The following is a 24,326-nucleotide window of genomic DNA, read 5'->3' on the forward strand; positions in this document are numbered from 1 at the left end:
CTTGCATTTAGAAGAAATATTAAGGGTTTGAGTGTACTGTACATCTTGGTCTTGTAGCTTGGAAACACTGAGCAGGTAATTATCCTAATAAGACAACTGATCTACTTGGTTTTTCATGAATGGTGACCTTACACTCTCAGAAATAAAAGCATCTCTTAAACATATTATGAAAATAAAACACACTACATTCTTTTTTTAATTATCTATTTATTTATTTGGAACATTTACATTATGTAAAAAATTTTTAATGAAATAAAAATAGACAAATCCCAAACAGAATTGTTTGGCCTGGGCTTCAATTCAACATTTTACTTCTGTCTGCTCTCCTCCAAGAGGTTCTCACCCTCAGTATCTGATACATATTAGTCACATAAGCTAATCTGTAATTTATTGTCCTCTCAATTAATACATTTCTCAAAGGTAACTTAAAACTCTGAATGGGACTCAAACTACACCGAAACAAAAAAGAAAAACAGGGACACCATGATGGTAAGTTATTAATGATGTAGTGATTAACAGTTATACGGATTTTACAGACCCAACACACTGACCTGCACAGATACACATGATTTACTGCTTTTCATTCACATAAAGCGATTCACTTGTGCAAAAAATGCAATTCAAGGGGTTTTTTTAAATACAGTTTTCAAATGTCAAAATGAGTCAGACATAGATAGATTAGTTAAATACTTTGTTTTTACTAAGTGTAGTCAAATATCCGACTAGAATTCTGCCGAAAGCGTGTTAATGACTAACAAAAGAATCAGGTGAAGGTAAAACTTGCTAAAGGACACTCAACCAAATATTAGGTGTGGTGTGTGTATAATTTCGATGCTGTAATATTATCAGAAAACGCAAGATAAGTAAAAAACTTGCTATATACAAAATGTAATGCAGTGAGATATTAGCTGTCCGTGTTAGATGCTGAGCTGCAGGTTTCGTATAGCTTACAATGAAAAGCAAAAGAAAGTTGTGCAGTTTAAGGCATCCTTAAGTCCAGCATACTGAATTACACATTATCTTTATGTTCTTATGTCAGTGCAGTTTAAATTGCAACATTGATTCTATTATAGTTTGTAATGTAGGTCACATAAGGCTTTTAAAAACAAAGACAATTAAAGTTGTAACAAATGTATGAATAAAATATTATTCTAATACCAATTAAAAGAGTGAGGCGGCATGGTGGTGTAGTGGTTAGCACTGTTGCCTTGCACCTCCAGGCTCCATGTTCGATTCCCAGCGAGTTTTGATTCCCGTCTCTGTGTGCATGGAGTTTGCATGTTTTCCCTGTGCTTGGTGTCCTAAGTCTCGTAGGGGAGGCTCCTGCCTTTAATTGTATATATATATATATATATATATATATATATATACAATTGAATAATTAATGAATTTAAATTACAATTAATAGCAGTTTTGGATATCTATCCTGGTGTAATTAGTCTACTTTTTCTCTGGTTGAGTATTAAATGACATCTAGTGGCTGAAGTGTGAACTACAAAGAGTCTTCAACTCAACTAAATAAATCATATCCTATGTAAAGAGTGTTAATGTAGAGAAAGCTAATTAAAATCCTGCCTTAAAAATAGGTTAAATCAGTAACCCCTTACCATTATATACGCTAATAATCTGTAAAAGAGTTCAATATTTTAGTTAAACACATTACAATAGGATATATTTTATAAAATATCATTTTTTCCAATAAATATTCAATATTTAATTTCAGTAGGATAAAGTGATCAGTGTGTTGGAGATGTCACAGGGTGTTCAGAATGCTGGAATTTTATTGAGGGAAGTAAGTTCTGATATTCCTGGCACAGGGAACAGGAAGTAGGGAGGGCACGAAAAAGTGAGTTTATGCAGGCAACAGTGAAGCATTGATGGTGTTGGAGATTTGCTCAGAATTAATGGCATCCTTGATGCTGTGAAATACAGGCAGATAATTGTCCTTCATGTAGTACCATCATGGTTCTTATTAGTGGCAGATTTATTCTGCAGCAGGACAATGTGCAGTACTATATATCACTGACCACTAAGGATGATATTATAACTTAATAACTCTAATATATGTAAATATACACACAATAAATTGTTTTAATGAAAAGCATTCTTTTACCCACTTGTTTTGTTAATCAGAAATGCACGTTGATACAGCTACGTTACGTCTCCCTAATTTTTGGCATCTAGGGTTTCGGGAGGTAACAAATTAAATAATAATAATAAAAAAATCAAAAAATTAATTTACTTTCCTCTGCTTTGGAAATGTGAGTGTGTGTAACAATAAGAAAGAATAAACAAAGGCACTCGGATTCAGGAAGTTAGGTTTAGTGAAATTCTGTTATTTACATAGCTCTCTATAAGGATGATGTTAACCTTATGAACAATCAACCCAAAATACCTTCAAAACTAACTATTAACAAATTATATACAAAGGAAAGACAACAAACGTGAGGGACAAGAGCGGTGCTAAAGAAAAGAAAACAATAAAACATAAGTCCTCTATCTAACCCCCAAATCAAGGCTAACTGAACAAAAATAAATAAATAAATAAATAAATAAACACCTTCAGCATAACACGCCCCTAACTACTCTGACTCACAAACATAAATACAAAGGTCGGCATTCGCTCGATAACTAGTGTGTCTAGACAACATTACCCTGCGTGAAGAAAGATGTAAATCAGTGACATACTGAACTAGTCCCATCACTATGTGTCGAGGTAGGACTTGAATGGATAAAGCGATAATCGAGTCACGACACAAGCACATCCAAACGATCAACTATGAGCAAAGTTTTTCAAGAGAAAATTCGAACACACAGTAATTCAAATCTGACACAAAACAACAAAAACAAGAGCAAAAAAGGACAAGCAAACATGGGAGAGCAAACAAAAAATAGAAGGCAATCGTTCGTCCCGATTTCACGTCACGTCCAGGTCTTTATACGCGCCCTCTAACGTCTGATTGGTCCTTTGGGTGATATGCAGGATTAAGATTGACAGCACCGCGATCCAACCACAGGGCCAGTGAGATGATTAGGGAGAGAACAAGAGAGAGAGAGAGAGGGAGAGAGAGAGAGAGAGAGAGAAAAACCTTCCCAAAACAATACCAAACGTAACACCCCATCCTTAAAAAAAACATATACCCATGTTCAATAGCTTTGACCAAAAACAATGGACGCTATTCCTTAGATTCGTGACAACGCATCTGCCACTACGTTATCCCTACCTTTCTTGTACCGAATCTCGAGATTGTAATCCTGAAAAACAAGGAACCACCTCATCAATTTCCGATTCTGATTACGCATACGGGCAATAAAGGTCAACGGGTTGTGGTCGGTGTAAACGATTACTGGACAAGTAGAAGCTTCAACATGAACCTCAAAGTGTTGAACTACTAACAGCAAGGCCAAGGCTTCCTTCTCTATTGTTAAATAATTCCTTTGGCTTCTACTGAACTTTTTGGAAAAGTAAAAAATGGGGTAATCAATTCCATCCTTACCCTTCTGTAGGAGTACTGCACCAGCTCCCACATCACTCGCGTCCACCTCCAATTTAAACGCAACTGAAAAATTTGGAGCAGCCAGGATGGGCTCACTACACAACAACACTTTAATATTGTCAAATGCCATTTGACATACAGAATTCCAAACAAACGGTTCTGAAGGACTAAGCAAAGTGGTTAGAGGTGTAGCGACAGATGAAAAATTTCGTACCCAAAAATCTACGCAACTCCCGTCGGGTTTTAGGCACAGGAAATTTGTTTATAGCTGTGATTTTCGACATTACTGGACGTACCTGACCATACCCCACCTGTTTACCTAGATAGGTCACTGTAGCCTTACCAATTTCGCATTTAGCCAAGTTCAAGGTTAATGAAGCTCCCTGTAAACGCTTAAAAAAGGTTTCTAAAAGTGTTATATGCTCTGACAGTGAATCACTACATCATCGAGGTAAGCATTACAATTTGGAATGTCCACAAGAACTTGATTAACCAACCTCTGGAAAGTGGCTGCGGCATTCCGCAGGCCAAACACCATCACTTTGTATTGTAAAAAATAGTCTGGTGTCACAAAAGCTGAAATTTTAGAGGCTCTGCGAGTTAATGGAACTTGCCAATATCCTTGGAGTAAATCCAATTTACTCACGAACCTGGCAGAACCTACGCAGCATTGACACGCCTGTAATCAGTACAAAAGCGTGCTGTATCATCGGACTTCTGCACCAAAAGGCATGGTGAACTCCATGGACTAACACTAGGACTGGCCAAACCCTTCTCCAACAGATACTGAACTTCTTTCTTCATCACAGCCCTTTTAACAGAGTTAACCCTATAAGGGTGTTGTTTAATTGGATGGGCATCACCCACATTGATGTCATGTTGTAAAACATTTGTAAGTGTAGGCACATCACCCAATATAGAAGAAAACTTACTAAAGAGTTTAACCACTTCCTCCTCCTGATCAGCATTGAGATGTGCTAAGAAATTTGACAAACTGGCTTTCAGAATTAGTCAATCGTGCAGACAACAATGGAGCATCAAACTCCATTGAGCCTTCCGAATCATCTTGCTGCTCTACCACTAAACCTGAGTCACACACAACTCCTATTGGATGAACTGAATCATCTTCCTTCTCCTGAGACTTCGCATCATCTCTAGTATAATACGCTTTCAACATGTCAACATGACACACATGTTTTTGACGTTTCCTGTCTGGCGTACTCAACACATAATCTGTCTCTCCCCGCTTCTCCAAGATCTTATAAGGACCCAAGAAATGTGCTGTTAACGCCGATCCAGAAACAGGAAGCAGAACCACCACATGGTCACCCACTGCAAAAGATCTATTCACAGCAGATTTGTCATACCACCTTTTCATCTTCCCCTGAGCTTTCGTCAATGATTCACGAGCTAACATGCAAGCCTTCTGAAGTCTGTCATGAAATTTACTTATATAGTCTAATACATTTGGGGTTTTTTTTTGGATTATGCAATACCCAACACGCTCTCTTTCAGGACCTTCAATGGTCCTTCCATCACATGGCCAAACACCAGCTCTGATGGACTGAACCCAAGAGACTCTTGTACTGCATCACGAATTGCAAACAAAAGCAAGGGAATACCTTCAACCCACTCTAATCCTGTCTTAATACAATACTACCTAAGCATTGCGTTTATGTTTGATGGAACCTTTCCAGAGATCCCTGACTCTCTGGATGAAAGGCACTGGATATGCGGTGAGCAATATAAAGTGATTTAAAAATCTGGGCACACAATGTGGATAGGAAATTAGTTCCCTGATCTGTCTGAACAATTCTCGGTAAACCAAAGGTAGTAAAGAACTTTATTAACGTTTTAACAACTGTTCGAGCTGTGATATTGCGAAGAGGAATCGCTTCCAGGTATCTGGTAGCCGTACACATAATGGTCAAAAAATTGAGGGAACCACCACTTGATACACCACGTTCCACTCATCCTCGGTAGCATTACCTTTATGCCACTTCCGCATTACATTTAGGCATTTGGCAGACGCTCTTATCCAGAGGGACTTACATTTTTATTTCATTGCACATCTGAGCAGTTGAGGGTTAAGGGCCTTGCTCAAGGGCCCAACAGTGGCAACTTGGTGGTTGTGGGGTTTGAACCTGGGATCTTCCGAACCGTAGTCCAATGCCTTAACCACTGAGCTACCCCTGGCCCTGGCATTAGTAAACGATCTTCAACAAAAAATGAGACGTTACTCAGTTCTGATCTTTCAGCCAGTTTAAAACACTTCACAAGCGAAACGTCATTCTTCTGAGCCTTCTTCTTTCCTCCAGCCAGATCATTACCTTAAATAAAGGATACATCTTTCACTGGTAAGACTGGACATACTCCTACCTCCACGAAACCAGACACCAAGTCTGTTTGCAGGTAAATGCGGTGGACAGGTACCCTCATGATTTCCATACTGAAGCTCTGGACCAGTCTACTAGATCCCACTGATGTCTGATCTGAAAAAGGAAAAACATCTGGACACACAAACGACTGGGCTGCGCCAGTATCCCTTAACACCTGCACTTCTACTTGATCTTCTTGCTTCCCTGATAGTGACACATAACCTTTGAAAGGGAATGGAAGATATACACTGTCTACTTTATCTCTTATCTGTTCAACATTCACATTTTGACTCACAATATTCGCAAATCCAACCTCTTTTACTTGAGATTGCTGCTTGCGCTTTAAAGAGAAACACTCTGCAATAACGTGTTCTTTCTTATGACAATAAAAGCATTCCCGCGTTTCTTTAGGCTTCTCAACACTCACTTTAGACTGCTGAATCTTCATTGGTGATTTTACATAACTCTTTTCCACAATTACTGGCTGAAAAACTTTTCTATGTGTAAGTACAAATTTGTCTGCTAATACTGCTGCCTGAGATACCGTTGCCACCTTTTGCTCATTTAAATACAGAACCATTCTTTCTGGAAGACACTGTTTAAAGTCTTCGAGTAGTACTAATTCTCTCAGTGAAGCAAAGTCCTCTACTTTACTAGAAACGCACCATCTATCAAAAAGAATTCCCTTATCTCGGGCGAATTCAACATAGGTATGAACGGCGTTTTTTCTACGAGCACGAAACTGCTGCCTATAGGCCTCTGGGACTAATTCATAAGCTCTAAGTACCGCTAATTTAACCACCTCGTACGTAAGGCTATCTTTCAAAGACAAAGTTGAATAAACCTCCAAAGCTTTACCAGCCAGTTTACAATAATGACCATACCTCTTTTGGCCAATTCAAAGAAGTTGCGATTTTTTTAAAAGCGTTAAAATAACTATCCACTTTCGATTCGCGAAAATTAGGCACTAAAGCGATGTGCCTACCCACATCAAAAGTGGTTGAATTCGAATTAGCCGAATTATGACTTACCAGACAGACGTTTTGTCCAACAATGTCAAACTGTCTAAGCTTAACTTCCTTCTCGGATTCAATTTCGAGTTCGCAGATATGTAGCTGCAGATTTAATTCTGCCTGGTGGGCCTGTGTTTTCTCTTGAACCTCTGCTTGGAGCCGTGCGATTCGCACTTTCAATTGCATCTCCCCTCTCGGTTTGGGAGTGCCAGGGGAAAAAGGTTCAAAAGGTGAAAGAGTTGCCCCAACTTTGGCCTCCGCCTCGGTTGTGACTAACTCATTTTTCTTTTCACCCATTTCCACAACATCCTGCTCCCCCTCCATAGGCACCACCCCTCTGTCTACCACCGACCAGCTTAAAACACCGAATTCGTTTAGACGATCAATCAATACGAAATAAAGACTGGACAATTCGAATGCCATGTATGAAATGTAATGCGTCCTATTTTTGCAAACTAAATGCCACAGTTTTCCAGCATTTTACACTGGAAATTATATGTGACAGACAGCTCTTACAGATGTTCTTGCAGACAAAAGAAGCATTTAGAATAGAGAGTAATCACAGGGCTTTTAGTTGTGTTGCATTGTTTGGAGTGGTTTTGCGCACCCATGTTCAGGCTTCAGAATTCCTACTTTGTAATACACTGTCAACATTATTGTGTTACGCAGTAAAATAAACCCAATGTGAGGACATAATTTTTTCCAAAAAATAGAAAAAATACATGGGAAAAGAGAAGTTATGAAGCAGCTTGAGATACTGTGGTGTGTTGAGCAGCGTATTAGTACCAGCAGTGCTGTGTGTGTGAGGCTTCAGGTGCAGTGTAGAGCGCAGCTCACCCACGCTCTAAACCTGCTCAGAGCCAAATATCAGTAGCGCTTTCTCCCGGAGGCCAAGGGAAGCCAGACCTCCCCAGGTTTTTCAGACTGTATTTGTTATTTTATTAATAATAATAATGATAAGAAGAAGAAGAAGATAAAAAAAAGAAAACCACTCTGTTTAATGTTTTGTTTCAGTAATAAACTCCGTTTGTTGACTGTCACCTCATCTCTTTTTTCCACTAAATATTTTACAATAAGTGGTGATTGCATGGTAAAACTCAGCATTGCACATTTACACTGGGACTTGGGATGGTAAGATTGGTAAGTGAGCATATACGAGAAGCCAGTAAAGCCAGCAAACTGTGAAGCCAGATTTTCTTCTACATTACCGTTAGCAAACATGAGAACATGAGTGCAGTTAGAGATTTTTTATTTTATTTTGTTTTTGTTGTTTTTGCTTTTGTTGTGTATTGTGCCTTTATTGCCTTGATTAGCTACACATGTTAATTTATTGGAGTAGCCATTTTTATGGCTGGGCTTAAAACACAAGCAGTAGAGTAACACAAGGCTGATGCAAAATTGGAATCAGAAAAGCACAGCAATCTGAAATAATTAGGTAAGGAGAGGAATTGCTTGCTTTTCTCTCTACATCTACATCATCTCCACTTACTGTAATAAAACACTGAATTAATGGAACTCTGCACATTTATAACACTTTTGGCCAAGCAAACTTAAACATTCTGTACCTGTGTGTTGTGCTCCTAGGCGTGTCTCAGTGTCAGCATCTTCGTGACCTTCAACATTGTCTACAATCTTGTAGGCAACTCCTACCATCTCATCCTGCTCAGAAGAACACCAAAACATCTGTAATCTGTGTAGATTTCACTTAAACATGAAATGACTGTGTCTCTGTGTGGACATGACTGACTGGCTGAGCCTCTGTACTCTGTATTTAAGATTTCTAATAATGGTTAGCTCAGTGGACTGATCATATCTTACCAGCTGCATGTCTAATGCATGCCTCATAGTACAGTATGGAGTTGTGTTGTTTTCACACCTCGAACACAGGAAGCTTCTGAAGTTTGGTCGATTCCTGTGTTCGAGGTGTGAAAACAACAGAACTCCATACTGTACTATGAGGCATGCATTATTATACAAATACATTCAGCTTGAGCTACTGTCAGATCTGCTGTTATAGAAACTGATTAAGTATCCAAACATATAGCAAATTCATCTGTTTCAAGGATATATCAATTCAATAATTCAGCAATGTTGAGGTAAATTGTATTAATTTATCATTATCTCGTTTAGTACAGTAACTCCTGCAGATCTTCTATGGTTAATGCTATACAAATAAATTGTTCGTTTTTTGGGTGAGTCTGGTAGTCACTTGACTTGAGTAGTGACTATAAAGAGACTGTATAGGGTGTATAGACTGCATTAAGGCCTTCCTTGAAATGTCTTCACAGTCTGTCAGTTTCTCACTTGTCTTTTTGCATGTTTAAAATGAATAAAATAGACTTACAATGTTGCAGCAACACATCCAATCACTTATGCAGTGTGACTTCAAACAGCAACTCTGAGTGTATTTTTTAGACAATTTAAAACTCGTGCAAGTGTGTGGCAATTTCAGTTCTAAAACTATCAAGTAAGTGCAGTCGTAACCCATCACAGCAAAACTGTTTCAGCTTTTAGAAAATTAGGAAATAAGACAGTTCTTGGAGCCTCTAAGATTAACTGTGCTTTCGGCCTTTTCCAGAAGCTCTATACTCTGCTTCTACTGCAAAAAATATATTTGCAAAGAACACACTAAAAGTGTCACTTTTTGCCACACAAAGACGTTCTTGCACACAAAGACGTTTTTTGGAACTAGTGCCTCATTTCTATTGGTTTGATTTGCTTGATTGTTCGTTGTTTGTTTGACCTTGCAAATCCACATTTTGAGATTTACTTGTTTAGCTTTCCATTTATATTAAAGTTATTTTTAAAAATACTTTTTTGCAATAAATATATACGGGTCAAATTTGACCCGTAAAACCATAGATGTTACTATAGTAATTAATATAATAATAATAATAATAATAATAATAATAATAAAAATTATACATATATATATATATATATATATATATATATATATATATATATATATATATATTGTAGCGTTTTTACGCCTGAAGAAATGCTGGAGAGACGAGCGAGCTTATTTGCTGCCCAATGCAATGGCTGGGAGTACTTTATTTAGCATACAGCCGGTATGGCATGAGCAGCACCTTCACTCAGGAGCCTACTTCTAATTCAGCGTCAGCCTGATCTAGAGCACATTTCACACGTTACACACCTCAACACACACACAACAGGGCCGAAGTCACTAACCCAAACACCTTTCCCCATCATGGTGAACACACCGACATTCCCGCAAAGCATGCTGGTCGTCAGCCGCCGCCCCGCCCACGCCACACTGCCCCCACCCGAGCTGTGACCGTCCCTGGTCACCATGAAGAAGAGGCGGTCGGCGCTGGCGGTGAGAACGCCGGCGTCCTTTGGCAGGTGAGGGATGAACGCGAACATAGTCCTGAGGCGGTCCGGCCTCCTCAGAGTTCGATGTTTCCCCGGCGTGCGGCTGGTAAGGCGCAAGATGGTCCCGGTGGAGCAAGACTCGTGCCCGCCCCGCCAACCGCACCCGGTAGATGACATCGGAGAGCCGAGCTATTACCGCACAGGGGCCCACCCAGTGAGACACACGCCCGGCCGAGAGCCCCCTCCTTCTCCTTCCGGAGGAACACACCCACACCTGCTCGCCAGCAGCAAAATCTCGCCCCTGGCTGTGAGTGTCCACGCCCATTCGCCCCATAGGTGCCCCCACCTGAAAGTCTTGCAGCGGTGCCCGCGAGCGCTGGGTGGGGCCCTTCTGCCTGGCGATGAGCGGTTCAAAGTTCAGCTGTGAGACCGGCGGAGCGACTGCGGGTGACGCTCTGGGAGACGCAGTAAGACGGCTGCATGCTGGCTCGGACGGCTGATCACCACCGGAGGACCTGGAGGACTGCACGGGGGGAACGTCCTGCGTCGAGGGTTCTACGTCGCGACGGCGCTCCACTTGCTCGCAGTACCGGCCACGCGCTTTGCTGCCCGGCCGGCGAGGTAAAGCGCCGGTGTTAGCGCGCAGATTTCCCGCTCGGTCTGCTACCGGAGGTTCCGCCCCCCGGGTGTGTGCTGCTAACCTGTCCGGCTGTGGTTTGGGTCCGAGCAACCTGGCTACCCCGAAGTTACCACGCAGAGTTCCGCTGGACAAATTCAGCAGCGCACCCCATCTCTCCAAAATATCCAACCCCAAAACGCAGTCCTCCTCGACGTCCCCCACAACGAACCCGTGGGAATAAGTTCGTCCACCCACCTGGACTCGCACTGTGCGACACGCCCTTACCTTCACGTAGCCCCCAGCAACGGTGCAGATGCTGAAGGCAGGATCAGGCCGTCGGCGAACACGCTTGCTTTGCCCCAGTACTCCAGAGCGCAGCAGCGAAACAGTGAAGCCGGTGTCCACGAGCGCCCGCAGTAAGACGCCGTCCAGCACACAGTCGATGTAAAGCCCAGTGCGGCTTACCACGCGTCCTCCCGGCGCTAGTCTAGCGGCTGCTGGTGTACGCTGTCCCGTGCCTCGGCCTCGCCGCGAAACGTCGGGGAGTTGCTCGTTGCCTAGCCGCGACGGGTAGCCCTGTCCCCGGCTAGGTTCACGAACGGAGCGCCACTGAGCTGCAGGCGGTCGCTCGGCTCTTCCGCCGTGATGTACCGCCGATATGGGCTCAGCGCGCTCGGCCTCGCGCAGCGGCAGGTCGCTTTGCCGGCTAACGGCGCGCGGAGCTGTATCTTGCTCTGGCCCCTTGCGCAGCGCCAGCGTCCGCCCCGAGATCCAGCGCCGGGATTTTCTTCTTGCCGCTCCGCGTTGGTTGCCGTGGTGTGCTCGCTTTAGCGCCGTCGGGAAAGCGCTTCTTCTGTGCGAGAAGTCGCTCCGCTACTCGGCGGCCCGCTTGGATTTTCAGAAGGTCCTCCGTTGGGCGCTCAAACCCGTTACTCTCCATCCCACTTCTGACACCAATGTAGCGTTTTTACGCCTGAAGGAATGCTGGAGAGACGAGCGAGCTTATTTACTGCCCAATGCAATAGCTAGGAGTACTTTATTTAGCATACAGCCGGTATGGCATGAGCAGCACCTTCACTCAGAAGGTTTATTTATTTTAATAATTCTCTTAAGGTTCATTTAATAATTTTTTTTTTATTAAAAATGACAGATATGCTGTTAAAGTAAAAGCTCATGAGGTCACAGCAAAAATATAATATATATATTTTTTTAATAGACAAGGAAGCGTAACAAAGTAACCAAAAGGTAAGCAAAAAAATTGGATGATAAATATTTATTTTGGGTAATATGGGTAATATGGCCGATTAAAGACACGGGTCAAAACCTCCCCGTTAACATAAGAGATAGTAACAGAAAGCTTACATAAGAGGAAGGTTAAATCTTGATGCCTTGAAGACAACTCATGGATATTCACTGAAAACATTTATGTAAATATTTAGTTACTGTCCTTTCTGGCATCTATCTCTCTCCATATGTAACTGATCTCTCTCTGTAATCAGTATGTTGTATCTGGTCTGTAACTGGTCTCTCGCTATAGCCCCAGTGTTGTAACTGGTCTCTAACTGGTCTCTCTCTCTATAACTGGTTGTTTTCTGTAATCAGCATACTGTATTTGATCCACAGCACTGTTAAGGCAGTCAGCAGGAGAACACACAGTAGCACCATACAGAGTGCAGTCAGTCTGTAACATCTGTTCCATGCAGTGTCTCCACCTAGAGGTAAATGGACACAAAGAGACATATTTTATTTTCTCCAAAATTGAACGTAGCATTTACAGTTTAGTCTTAACATTGTCATTGATATGAAAGCATTTTAGCAGTAAGTTGTAGAAAATCTTAGTAACCCTATCCAGCCATAGCTGTGAAACATTTCCCCTTGTATTATGCCACTGCACTATGATGACTGCATAAGCCAAACTGAGTCTTTCACCAAATTTCTATGAAAACACTTTCTTCTTAATCAACTGTGTATCAGCTATCGAATTTAAGCCAGGCTTTTCTTTTTTTGTCAGAACTGCAAGTTGGAAAAGCTACAAAACAAGTGAGAAATACCTTTTTTCATTACCTAATTACCTAATTTCCCCAACAGAAGTGGGTTAAAACAAGTGTATTTTCCAGTTTCTGGATTCTGAAATAAAAAAAGACTGTTTATTTGTTTGTTTTGTTTAGTTTGTTTATACTTTTGTGTATACCAGCCTCTGACATGCCATCTACAAAAATATGAAAACAAATTTAATTTTGTTGGCATTCATTATTATAATTTTATTTATATTTGCACTGTAAAAAATAAATTGTATAATTTAACGGTAAAAAACAGCAGCTGTGGTTGCAAGAATTCAACCATAAAAAAATACGGTATCATTGTTATTGCACTGTAAAAAAAAAAAAAAAAAAACATACATTTTACGGTAAAAAAATGGTTGCTGTGGTTGGCAGAAGTTTACTGTAAAAAATACGGTAGCAATGTTTTTGGTTGTACGGGATTGTACTCATTGTACTAAATATTTTACAGATTTAAATTTTTTCATAAAAAAATCCATTTTTTATGGTTTATAACTGTCTAATTAACATGTTTATGTTGTTATAAAAACAGTTTACAGTCTGAGCTGATGTTTTTTACAGCTTAGAACTGTCTAATTTAAAGATTTATATTGTAATAATAACGGCTTATTTCCATCTTTTTAACAGCTCAGAACTAAGTCACTCATCGTCTATACTTTATCCTGGGGGGTACACTACCATGCTTGCTACGCAATTGCTATTGCTAATTGTTTTTTTTATTATGAATAACCACAGTAAATTCATTCAGCAATTTTGTGAAAGCATCATTTTATCACACTAGCTGAGATAGAAGTTACATTGCTAAGCATTCGGATTTTACTGTTCCCTATTAAGAGTACTTTTATACTAATTGATAATTACAAACCTAAATCAAATTATCAAAACACATCAAAGTTTATTCAAGACTCCGACATCAGCATGGTCCCATTTATTTTTTTTAAAAAGACAGCAAAACAATATTTAAATTCTCAAAATCAAATATACAAATGTCAGGGTGGGCATTTTTAAGTGTTTTGTGCAGACAGTCTAAGCATTTTATAGGAGGACTTTTATTACAACTTTACACAAAAAATGATTTTATTACACACATGTTAAAATTGTTTATGTCCTCTGTCCTGCATTGTGGTTTTTAAGTGCAAACTGCACTGGGGTGTCATATATGTTCATGTACCTGTATTTTGTAATGGTTTTGGCACAAGGGGGCAACAACAAACACAGACATGTGGCGAAGTCGTACAGAAAAGGGGTAATTTTAATTAGGGAAGGAAAGGGTTAATAAAGGGAGGAAGGGAAAAAAGGAAGGAAAGGTGTGCACATGCTGATTTCGTGGGCAGTGCCCTGCTGGCATGCGGGCACAGGCTGGTGAGCGGTGGCGGCAGGCAAATTGGCGCATGCTATGATCAAAGGGCGGAATACCATAATGTAATTTAGATGGCTATAAACCGTAGAAAAAACTATTAAAATACGTAATATATACAGTATAATGAGTGCAATCCCGTACAACCAATAATGTTGCTACCGTATTTTTTTTGTGTAAATTTCTGCCAACCACAGCTGACAGTTTATTAAAGTAAAATTTACGGTTTATTTTTTACAGAGCAAATATTTTTCTGATTTTTAAACTCTATCAACAAAGGTTTAGTAAAATATAAACGGATGCTTCATGATATTAGTAACAAATCCGTTTTTGAGTATATCATAAATTTTACTGCAATAAACCATATTTTCATATTTTCATTTTAAATTTACATTTAGGCATTTGGCAGACGCTCTTATCCAGAGTGACTTACCTTTTTATCTCATTACACATCTGAGCAGTTAAGGGGTTAAGGGCCTTACTCAACTTAGTGGTTGTGGGGTTTGAACCTGGGATCTTCCGAACCGTAGTCCAATGCCTTAACCACTGAGCTACCCAAAAGCCCATGTTTTTAACTATTAAATTTAAGGTCTTACTCTGTAAAACTAATTAAATTTTTTTGACTGTAAATTCTACGGTTATTCCAAGTTTTTTCAAATACCGTTTTATTCTGTAGCATTTATGCGGTATTTTACTGTTAAAATTACGAACATTTTTTTACAGTGTAGCATGTATTGATTATTCATTTTACTTTTTTTCACATCAACCTAAAATCTTGTTTTTTTTTTCTATTAACATTAAGTGTCTTCTTCTCTGAAATGTATATAAACAGAGAATAAAATTATACTATGAGGTCCAACTGAAACTACAGCAGAATCATCTGCCTGCCTGTCTCCCCCTGTCTCACCATCAGCCCGCTTCTGGAACATTGTTTTATTTCACTGTGTACTTAAGTGTATATGGTTGAAATGACAGTAAAAGCCTACTTGACTTGACTTGACTTGATAGAGAGCATAGTTAGCGAGTGAAATATAATCATATTTTAGGACATACTGTGGCGTGGGTGGGGTTTGACAGACGACCATCATGCTTTGCGGGAGGGGTTATGATGTGTTCACCGTGTTGGGGAAAGGTGTTTGGGGTAGTGGCTTCGGCCAGGTTGTGTGTGTGTGTGGGTAGATGTCTGTTTAGTGACTGTGGAATGTGCTGTTGCTCAATAAAGTACTCCCAGCCATTTGCATTGGGCAGCCAGGAAGCTCACTTGTCTCTCCAAGTTCTGCTTAGCGGTAAAAACGCTACATTTGGTGTCAGAAGTGGGATGGAGAGTAACGGCTTAGAGCGCACCCCAGAGTAAGCTACAGCTCCGTGCGCCGTCAGCCTGCGAGCCGACCTGCAGCTGCACCTGCCGTCCTACAACGGCGCTGTCGAGCCCCACGCATTCATGAATGACCGTAACGAGGCCGCGTGCGAGGAGCTGGCAACCCGCGCGCGGAGCGCCTCCGAGCCACTAGGGGCGTTCGCCATGGACCTAAGATCTCGCGCACGCCAGGGCTACCCGGAATTCGGGCCCGTCCAGCAGGAAGAGCTAGCACGGCGTGCGTTCCTGCGGGAAATTTGGCCGTCGCGGCTTCGCGAGCACATCCGGTTGGCGGCACCAGCTTCCCTGTTTGAGGCGCTGCGCAAAGCCAAGCGCGCAGAGCCCATCATGGCAGACCACCACGCCGAAAGAGCCGAGTGAATCTAGCCGGGGACAGGGCTACCCGTTGCGGCTAGGCCTCGACTCAGCCTCCGAGATTCCGCGACCACGCCGAGGCCAGGGACTGACGGATTACCGCTGCGACGTTCTCAGGCCTGAGGACAACGTTCTCCAGCAGCCGTTAAAACTAGCCGAGGAAAAGCCGCCTCCTACAGCCGTATTTGCTTCCCCAACGGCCGGGTTCAACTTCCGGTCAGGACGCGTAGGAAATCGCGCGGGTGTCTACATGAACTGTGGCCTGGACAACGTTTCGCTACGGGCGCTCGTGGACACTGGCTCTACGGTTTCGCTGCTGCGCTGGGGAGTATTAGATCAAGGCGAGCGCGGTTGTATGCTGCCGGACCCGGCTTTGAGCATTCGCACCGTTTAGGGAAGTTATTTGAAGATACGGGCCTGTCGCACGGTGCTAATACAAGTAGGTGCAATCATTCTTTCCCATCCGTTCTTTGTGGCAGACATCGAGGATGATTGTATCTTGGGTTTAGACATTTTGGAAAGGTGGGGTGCGGTACTGAATCTCGTGGACGGAACTCTGCGCGGTAACTTCGGGTTAGCCAGGTTGCTAGTGCCCAAAGCGCAGCCGGACGGGTTAGAAGCACGCACCAGGGGGGCGGAACTTCCGGTGGACACGCCATGTAAACATCCGGTAGCCGACCGAGCTAGGATAATGGCCGAGCTAATGCAGCGTAGCAGTGTAGGGCTTAGCCAGTCACAGGCCGACACCGTGAAGTCCCTTTTGCACGAGTTCGCGGATATTTTCGCGGTAGATGAGCGCGAGTGCACACATACCAATCTGGTGCAGCTCACGGCGTGGTTTAGCTCGTTGGATTTGCGTAGCGGGTATTGGCAAGTAGAGCTCGCCCCGGAAGCACGTCCAAAAACCGCGTTCTCGATCGGCCAAGGGCTATGGCAATTTCGGCGCATGCCGTTCGGTCTCTGTAACGCGCCAGCGACGTTCGAACGGTTGATGGAGAGAGTGTTGACGGATATTCCTCGCAACCGTTGTGTCGTTTACCTGGACGATTTATTGGTGCACGACAAGGAGTTTGAGGTCGCGCTAGCTAACTTGCATGAAGTATTTTCGGCTATCCGGCGGGCGAATTTGCGGCTCAACCCCAAAAAGTGCCAGCTGTTGCAGCGGGAGACGGGTTTTCTAGGACACGTAATTAGTGCTAGAGGTATTGCCACCGATCCAGCAAAAATTGCGGCAGTGCAGAATTGGCCTGAACCGCTAAATGTGTCACAACTGCGCACCTTCCTCGGGTTAGCCTCTTACTATCGCCGGTTTGTGAAGGATTTTGCCACGATCGCCAGTCCGCTGCACGGGCTCACAAGAAAGAATCAGCCGTTTCGCTGGGACAGGGTGCACGCGCGTGCTTTTACTCGGTTACGGAAAGCTTTGGTCACGTCGCTCGTTCTCGGATATTCTGATACATCTCGTATGTTTATCCTCGACACGGACGCAAGCGATGTAGGGCTGGGGGCCGTCCTGTCTCAGGTTTCCGAGGGTAAAGAGCATGCTATAGCTTACTTCAGCCGCGCGTTGTCAGGACCGGAGAGGAACTACTGTGTCACCCGGCGCGAGCTGCTAGCGGTCGTCGCGGCCCTTAAACATTTTAGGCCGTATTTATACGGGCAATCCTTCCTGCTGCGGACCGATCACGCTTCGCTGATGTGGCTGCTTAGTTTTAAAGAGCCCGAGGGGCAGTTAGCGCGATGGCTCGAGCGGTTGCAGGACTACCATTTTACCGTTCAGCACCGAGCGGGAAAACTGCATGCCAACGCCGATGCTTTATCCCGCCGGCCGTGCAGCAAAGGGCGTTGTCGGCACTGCGAGCGGGTGGAGAAGCACGTGGGTGATCGCGACAGCGAACACTCTCTGACCCCCGTGAAGCCGAATGTTCTCCCTGCGCAGTCCTCCGGAGCCCCCGTCGGTAATCAGCCGTCCGATCCGGTGTGCAGCCGAGTTATCGCGTCACGTAAACCATCGCCTGTAGCCGTTTCGCCTGTGCTCCAGATGGACTGTGATCAGCTAACTGCCGAGCAGGAGAAGGATCCGGCGCTGCAGCGGGTGCTGGGGTGGGTTAACGCGGGCCAGAAACCGGATTATGCCGCGGTTGCTCACCTGGGGCCCGAGGAAAAAGCTCTCCACTCGCAGTTCAACCGACTAGTGTTGCGGGGAGGTTTACTCTACCGTCACTGGGAACGACCGTGCGGCGCTGGCGAATCTTTTCAGCTGCTGGTGCCGCGGAATCTGCGGTCACGAGTGTTGGGAATGGTACACGGGCATGCTGGTGCGGGACACTTCGGAGTCACTAAAACGCTGCGGCGGTTGCGCGCTCGCTTCTACTGGCCGGGCTGCCACACGGATAGTGAACTCTTTGTGCACGGATGCAACATCTGCACGGCAAAGAAGGGACCTACCCAGCGCTCGCGGGCACCCCTGCAAGACTTTTGGGTGGGGGCACCTATGGAGCGTATGGGCGTGGACATTCTTGGGCCGTTTCCTATCTCCGATCGCGGGAACCGGTATGTGCTGGTGGCTATGGATTATTTCACCAAGTGGCCGGAGGCGTTTGCTGTCCCTGACCAGAGCGCTTCCACCACGGCTCGAGTGCTGGTGGATGAGGTGTTCTGCCGATTCGGCGCCCCGGAGCAGTTGCACAGCGATCAGGGGCGTAACTTCGAGGCGGAGGTGTTTGCGGCGGTGTGCGAGCGCCTCGGGGTGAAAAAGACCCGCACCACGCCCCTTCATCCGCAGAGTGAAGGCCTCGTGGAACGCTTCAATCGCACGCTCACCAGCCAACTCGCCGTGCTTACCAGCGACCGTCAAAAGGATTGGGACAAACATTGCTTTGGGCTTATCGCACAGCAGTGCAGGAGTCCTCACAGCTGACGCCAGCTGCGTTAATGTTCGGTCGCGAGTTGCGCACGCCCGTGGACCTTGTGTTCGGGTCCCCCCCACAAGTGGATTTACCCACGAAGCCGGGGTTGGATTATTTTTTTGTACTGAAAGACAAACTGTTCCGTGTCCACGAGTTGGCACGTAGACACTTGGCGGACGCCGGTGTTAAACAGCGCCGCGTGTATGACACTCACAGCCAGGGGCGAGACTTTGCTGCTGGGGAGCAGGTGTGGGTGTATTCCCCTGGAAGGAAAAGGGGGCTCTCGCCTAAGCTCATGTCTCACTGGGTGGGCCCCTGCACGGTCATTGCCCAGCTCTCCAATGTAGTCTACCGGGTGCGGTTGATGGGGCGGTCGCGAGTGGTCGTGCTCCACCGAGATCGTCTCGCTCCCTATCGGCCCAACGCCAGTGAAACATTGAACTCTGTGGAGGCCGGTCCGCCTCGGGAGGGGGGCTGCACCCCTCCTTCCCCCACGGAAGGACTCCGGCGTTCACAACGCCAGCGCCGGCCACCGTCACGCCTCCAGGACTGAGTTCACCATGGTGACCGGGGACGGTCACAGCTCGGGTGGGGGCAGTGTGGCGTGGGTGGGGTTTGACAGACGACCATCATGCTTTGCAGGAGGGGTTATGATGTGTTCACCGTGTTGGGGAAAGGTGTTTGGGGTAGTGGCTTCGGCCAGGTTGTGTGTGTGTGCGGGTAGATGTCTGTTTAGTGACTGTGGAATGTGCTGTTGCTCAATAAAGTACTCCCAGCCATTTGCATTGGGCAGCCAGGAAGCTCACTTGTCTCTCCAAGTTCTGCTTAGCGGTAAAAACGCTAAAATACTTTTCAGAAGTTCGACAGTTTTGTATTATAAAAAAAAAACAAGTTGGAGTTTTTATATATAATGCACTGTAAAAAATCCAACTAGATAAATGTTAAATAAATTAATACTGTACTATTGGCCCAACTTCTTACCGTGGTATTTGTTGAGACAACAGACAACACTGTGTTTTTGAAAACTTTGGAGACACAGACTGAAAAAATAAAAAATAAATCAAGTTGGGCCAGCGATTTACCTCATTGAGATGCAATCACGTGATTTATAACAACACCCACCCCAGATTCACATGTTGAGAAACAAACTCGTGTTGCCATGAGCTCTTTTTTGTGTCTAACGTTTTGGACAAAAGAGCTTCAAAAGTCTAGTTGCTAGTTTTTAGAAAATGATTATGATGTTGTAATTTAAAAGAGTCAGTAAGATACTAATAAGCATTTTATTGACCTTTAAGTAAAATAGAATGTGTATTCTTCTGTTTTATGCAGATCACTGTTTTAACTTTGACTAGTTTTGGAGGAATAAAATAAATTTTAAGTAATGTTTGTGTGTTTTAATTGTCGGAGTATTGTTGGGCCAACCGGTTCTTATAGAAAAACGATCACTTTAACAAACTACATCAGTTGGAGACATCTTATCTTTTTGAGTAGATAAAAGTTATAAGTTATATAGGGCTAAGTCAACCCTAGAAAAATATAATTAATTGAGCCCACAAGCAATAATACCTGAGCTGACCTAAATATTTGAGTTACAAGTTGAGTCAACTTAAAACTTTGAACTGGGTACACAATGTGTCAAACAGCAATATAAAATATTTTGTTTAGCCAGCAAATTTCCCAAAAAATTGAGAAAACTTATAAAAGGTATGTATCTTGATATTTAACTTTTTTAACTTTTTTTACGTTGAGGTGGATTTTTTATTATTATTATTATTATTCTTTTTTTTTTTTTTTACAGTGAGGGCTGATCTGGAAAAAAAAAAATATATATATATATATATATTTTTTCTTACTTTTATAAATAGCTAGCACAGCATTGGTAATAGAGTAGGGCAATAGCAATGTAAACTAACCTGATCCTGTTTATTTTAGATTTTTCTGGAACATATTTTAGATTTAATAAAATTGGTTTCTCTAACATTTTAAAAAGCAAACAAGGACAATTACCAGAGAAAAATTAAACACTTTTTGCACCAAGTGTTCTTTCAAAATTGTTTGATTTTAGTTTGTCCACAAATCATTTAGCTAATAATGCTGTATCGTGTCAATGTGCAAATTTCAGGCATGCAACAATGTTTTTTAGTAAGCAGCAAACTCTAAACATTTAAGTAGGTTTTAGCAGTTAAAGTAGCTCTAGTTCACACCTCCAAACTAATTTCTTAACAAGACCCCAGTAATGCTAACACCTGACTCACATACTTTTTCCACTAGCATGATTAGGTTTTTATGGTTGTTCTCAATAAAGACATGAAATAACTTAGATGACAAATTCATGCAGAAAATCTTGAATTCCCAGATAGTCCAGGATTGTCTAACATCAGGCACAATAGAGGGATGTGGTTTTAGTGACTACTATAAACTCTTTGCTAGAATGAAGTGTGGAACAACACTTTTAACTAATCAATATTCTACTGTAGGTCTTCTAGCTTTAGGTACAGTTCTATTTTTTTATTTTTATCAAATATATCCAACATGGATATAGGCTGCATTAGCTAGTGAGCCTGAAATGTATGTGTGTGCTATACATGTATGTGTTTCTCACATATAAATTTTTGGTTGTTACTGTTTATAAAAACTGGGCTAGACATTGTGGTGCCTAGAGAGGAGGGGCCTTAATAAGACACAGATGTTGGGGGAACATGAAGGAGTGTACAGTAACCACTATTGGCGGGGATGGAGAATATATAATGGGAGAAGAGAGTTAGTTGCTCCATGGACCAGCTCTGTTTTCTACAACAATAACAGAAGGTGGCATTTATCAGCATCCATTGCTCATAGCTATGTTTATGTAGAATCAAGTGCCAGCTTACATGTGTGTGTGTCCTAGAGGATCTTACACACAAATAGAGAATTTGTTTCATGCACACATTGAGTCTCATCAATCCAGGAGAGTTTCAGATCAATTACAATTATTTATCTAGATTTATTTTTTCTATGTCTTTTAAGTCTATGTCAGATGTATGTTGGTGTCCACTGAGACTCTGCATCAAAACAGAAATGCAACCTTATGTAAATACAACATAAATAAAATCAGAGTGTCTGTGGTTGTGAATAGTTAATAGTTTGTATATTGGTTATTTCTGGCCTCACTTTAAAAGTCTGCGCTATTTAGGTTTTTATTTAATTACTTTCTGTTTGTCGCTTACATAAATTTAAAAAACAAATTATGATCTGCAGCATCTGCTCAGTTTCCTGTTTGATAAATACAGTAAATCACACCTCCGCCCACCAAAACACACACACACACACACACACACACAAACACACACACGCAAAGAGACACATGCACACACAGCAGTAAGTCTGTAACATTTGCTCTTTGTAGTGTCTGACTACTCAGATTATATATCTCTTTATTTAAGTATATATATATATATATATATATATATATATATATATATATATATATAAATAATGCAAAAAAAAAATATATATATATATATATATATATATATATATATATATTAAATATGAATTATTAAACAGGATAAAATTTAATCATTACCATTCATCTTCACATGTTGAGGTTGATCTCTAATAGTTTTACTGTAAATCAACACTGTTTTAAGGAAATTTGTTTCAGATCAAATCTTTCCATGTCATGATATATAAATCATGACGTAAGCAACTGGTCTGCTTAAGAAGTAGCGTAACTGCTTAAGTCACATCAGGATGGATTAATACTATTAATGCCTTTTTTTTCACATCTGAAAACACTTTAGGGCTTTTAACATTTTTGCAGTTAGTGGGGACTGTAAATGTAAAATAAATTCCATTTATTATTTTGATAAATGTTGATTGTATGAAAACTTTTAACTATTCAAACATAGCATAGGGACATTAATTAAATGTTTGCTGATGCATATAAGAATTTAATAATTATTACATACAACTATAACAAAACTTAAAACATCAATAAATCCTTGGATAAGCTTAATAGACCAGGTCTGAAAGTTTTTCATATCATTTTATTTACCATTATTTTATTTTGTTTTATATATTATTTAATTGATTTTTTAAAACAACTTAAAATCATGTGTACAATACCTTGTTGTTGAACTTTTTGGTTACTCTTTGTGTTGATGTACTCTTCCCCAGTGTCGCAGGCTTCAAAATCATCTGTGGTTGTGTAGATGACCATCGTCATATCCTTGTTCTTTTCTCTCATTGACTGCTTTATACTGTATATAAATTTAACTTTTCTAAAAAAAAATAAAACATTAAGAACACGACTGTACAGCTGCGCCTCTTTACCCGAGTGTATCGTATGCTTTGTGTCATGAAGTAAAATGTGTGAGTAGCTGTCAGTAAAGGAAATGAACAGCTGTGGTGTCATGTGATGAGAGGCAAAGATAACATAGTTGCAGTGATCAGACTGATATTGATCTTATGACACAGTATTAATAACCACTCAAAACATTTATATCACATTACAGTATTAATGTAGGGTTGTACAGTGCATTATGATTGGGCCACCCAGAAATCCTGAGGAATTTAAATTCCTGCAGGAAAATTAAAATTATTTATTTAGATTTTTTATTTTTTTTTCTAAAACAAATGCCTTATTATGCAAGTCTATGTCAGATGTATATTGGTGTCCACTGAGAGTCTGAATCAAAAAAAGAAATGCAATATTACAAAAATACAACATAAATTAAATCAGAGTGTCTGTAGTTGTGCATAGTAATGTCAGTATATTGGTTATTTCTTGCCTCACTTTATAAGTCTGCATTATTTAGGTTTTTATTTAAATACTTTCTGTTTGTTGCTTACATAAATTAAAAAAAACAGATTAAGATCTGTGGCATCTGCTTAATTTCCTGTTTGTTAAATAAGTACTGTATATCTAACACGATATAGTATAGTATGACACCAATCACACCTCCGCCCTCCAACACACACACAAACACACCTCCACCCACCAACACACACACACAAACACACATGCACAGACAAATGTGCACACACAGCAGTAAGTCTGTAACATTTGCTCTTTGTAGTGTCTGACTACTCAGATTATATATCTCTTTATTTAAGTACAAGGCAAAAAATGTGCCACAGGCTTTATATATATATATATATACAATACAGGCCAAAAGTTTGGACACACCCTCACTCATTCAATGTGTTTTTTTTATTTTCATGACCATTTACATTGGTGAATTTTCACTGAAGGCATCAAAACTATGAATGAACACTTGTGGAGTTATGTACTTAACAAAAAAAGGTAAAATAACTAAAAACATGTTTTTTATTCTAGTTTCTTTTAAATAGCCACCCTTTGCTCTGATTACTGCTTTGCACACTCTTGGCATTTTCTTTTGATGAGCTTCAAGGGAAAGTCGCCTGAAATGGTTTTCCA

At 41.7% G+C, this 24,326-nt stretch overlaps 1 protein-coding gene across 1 annotated transcript in view; it reads right to left on the reverse strand.

The window, feature by feature from the left end:
• Positions 1–24,326, reverse strand: part of LOC128508231 (C-type lectin domain family 4 member M-like) — a 302,540-nt gene that overhangs the window by 12,975 nt on the left and 265,239 nt on the right. The window contains exon 5 of the mRNA XM_053479455.1: positions 12,320–12,433. Coding sequence (XP_053335430.1) covers positions 12,320–12,433 — 114 coding nt within the window. The remainder of the gene's footprint in view (positions 1–12,319; positions 12,434–24,326) is intronic.

The sequence above is a fragment of the Clarias gariepinus genome, chromosome 20 (assembly GCF_024256425.1).
Source record: "Clarias gariepinus isolate MV-2021 ecotype Netherlands chromosome 20, CGAR_prim_01v2, whole genome shotgun sequence".
Taxonomy (NCBI): Eukaryota; Metazoa; Chordata; class Actinopteri; order Siluriformes; family Clariidae; genus Clarias; species Clarias gariepinus.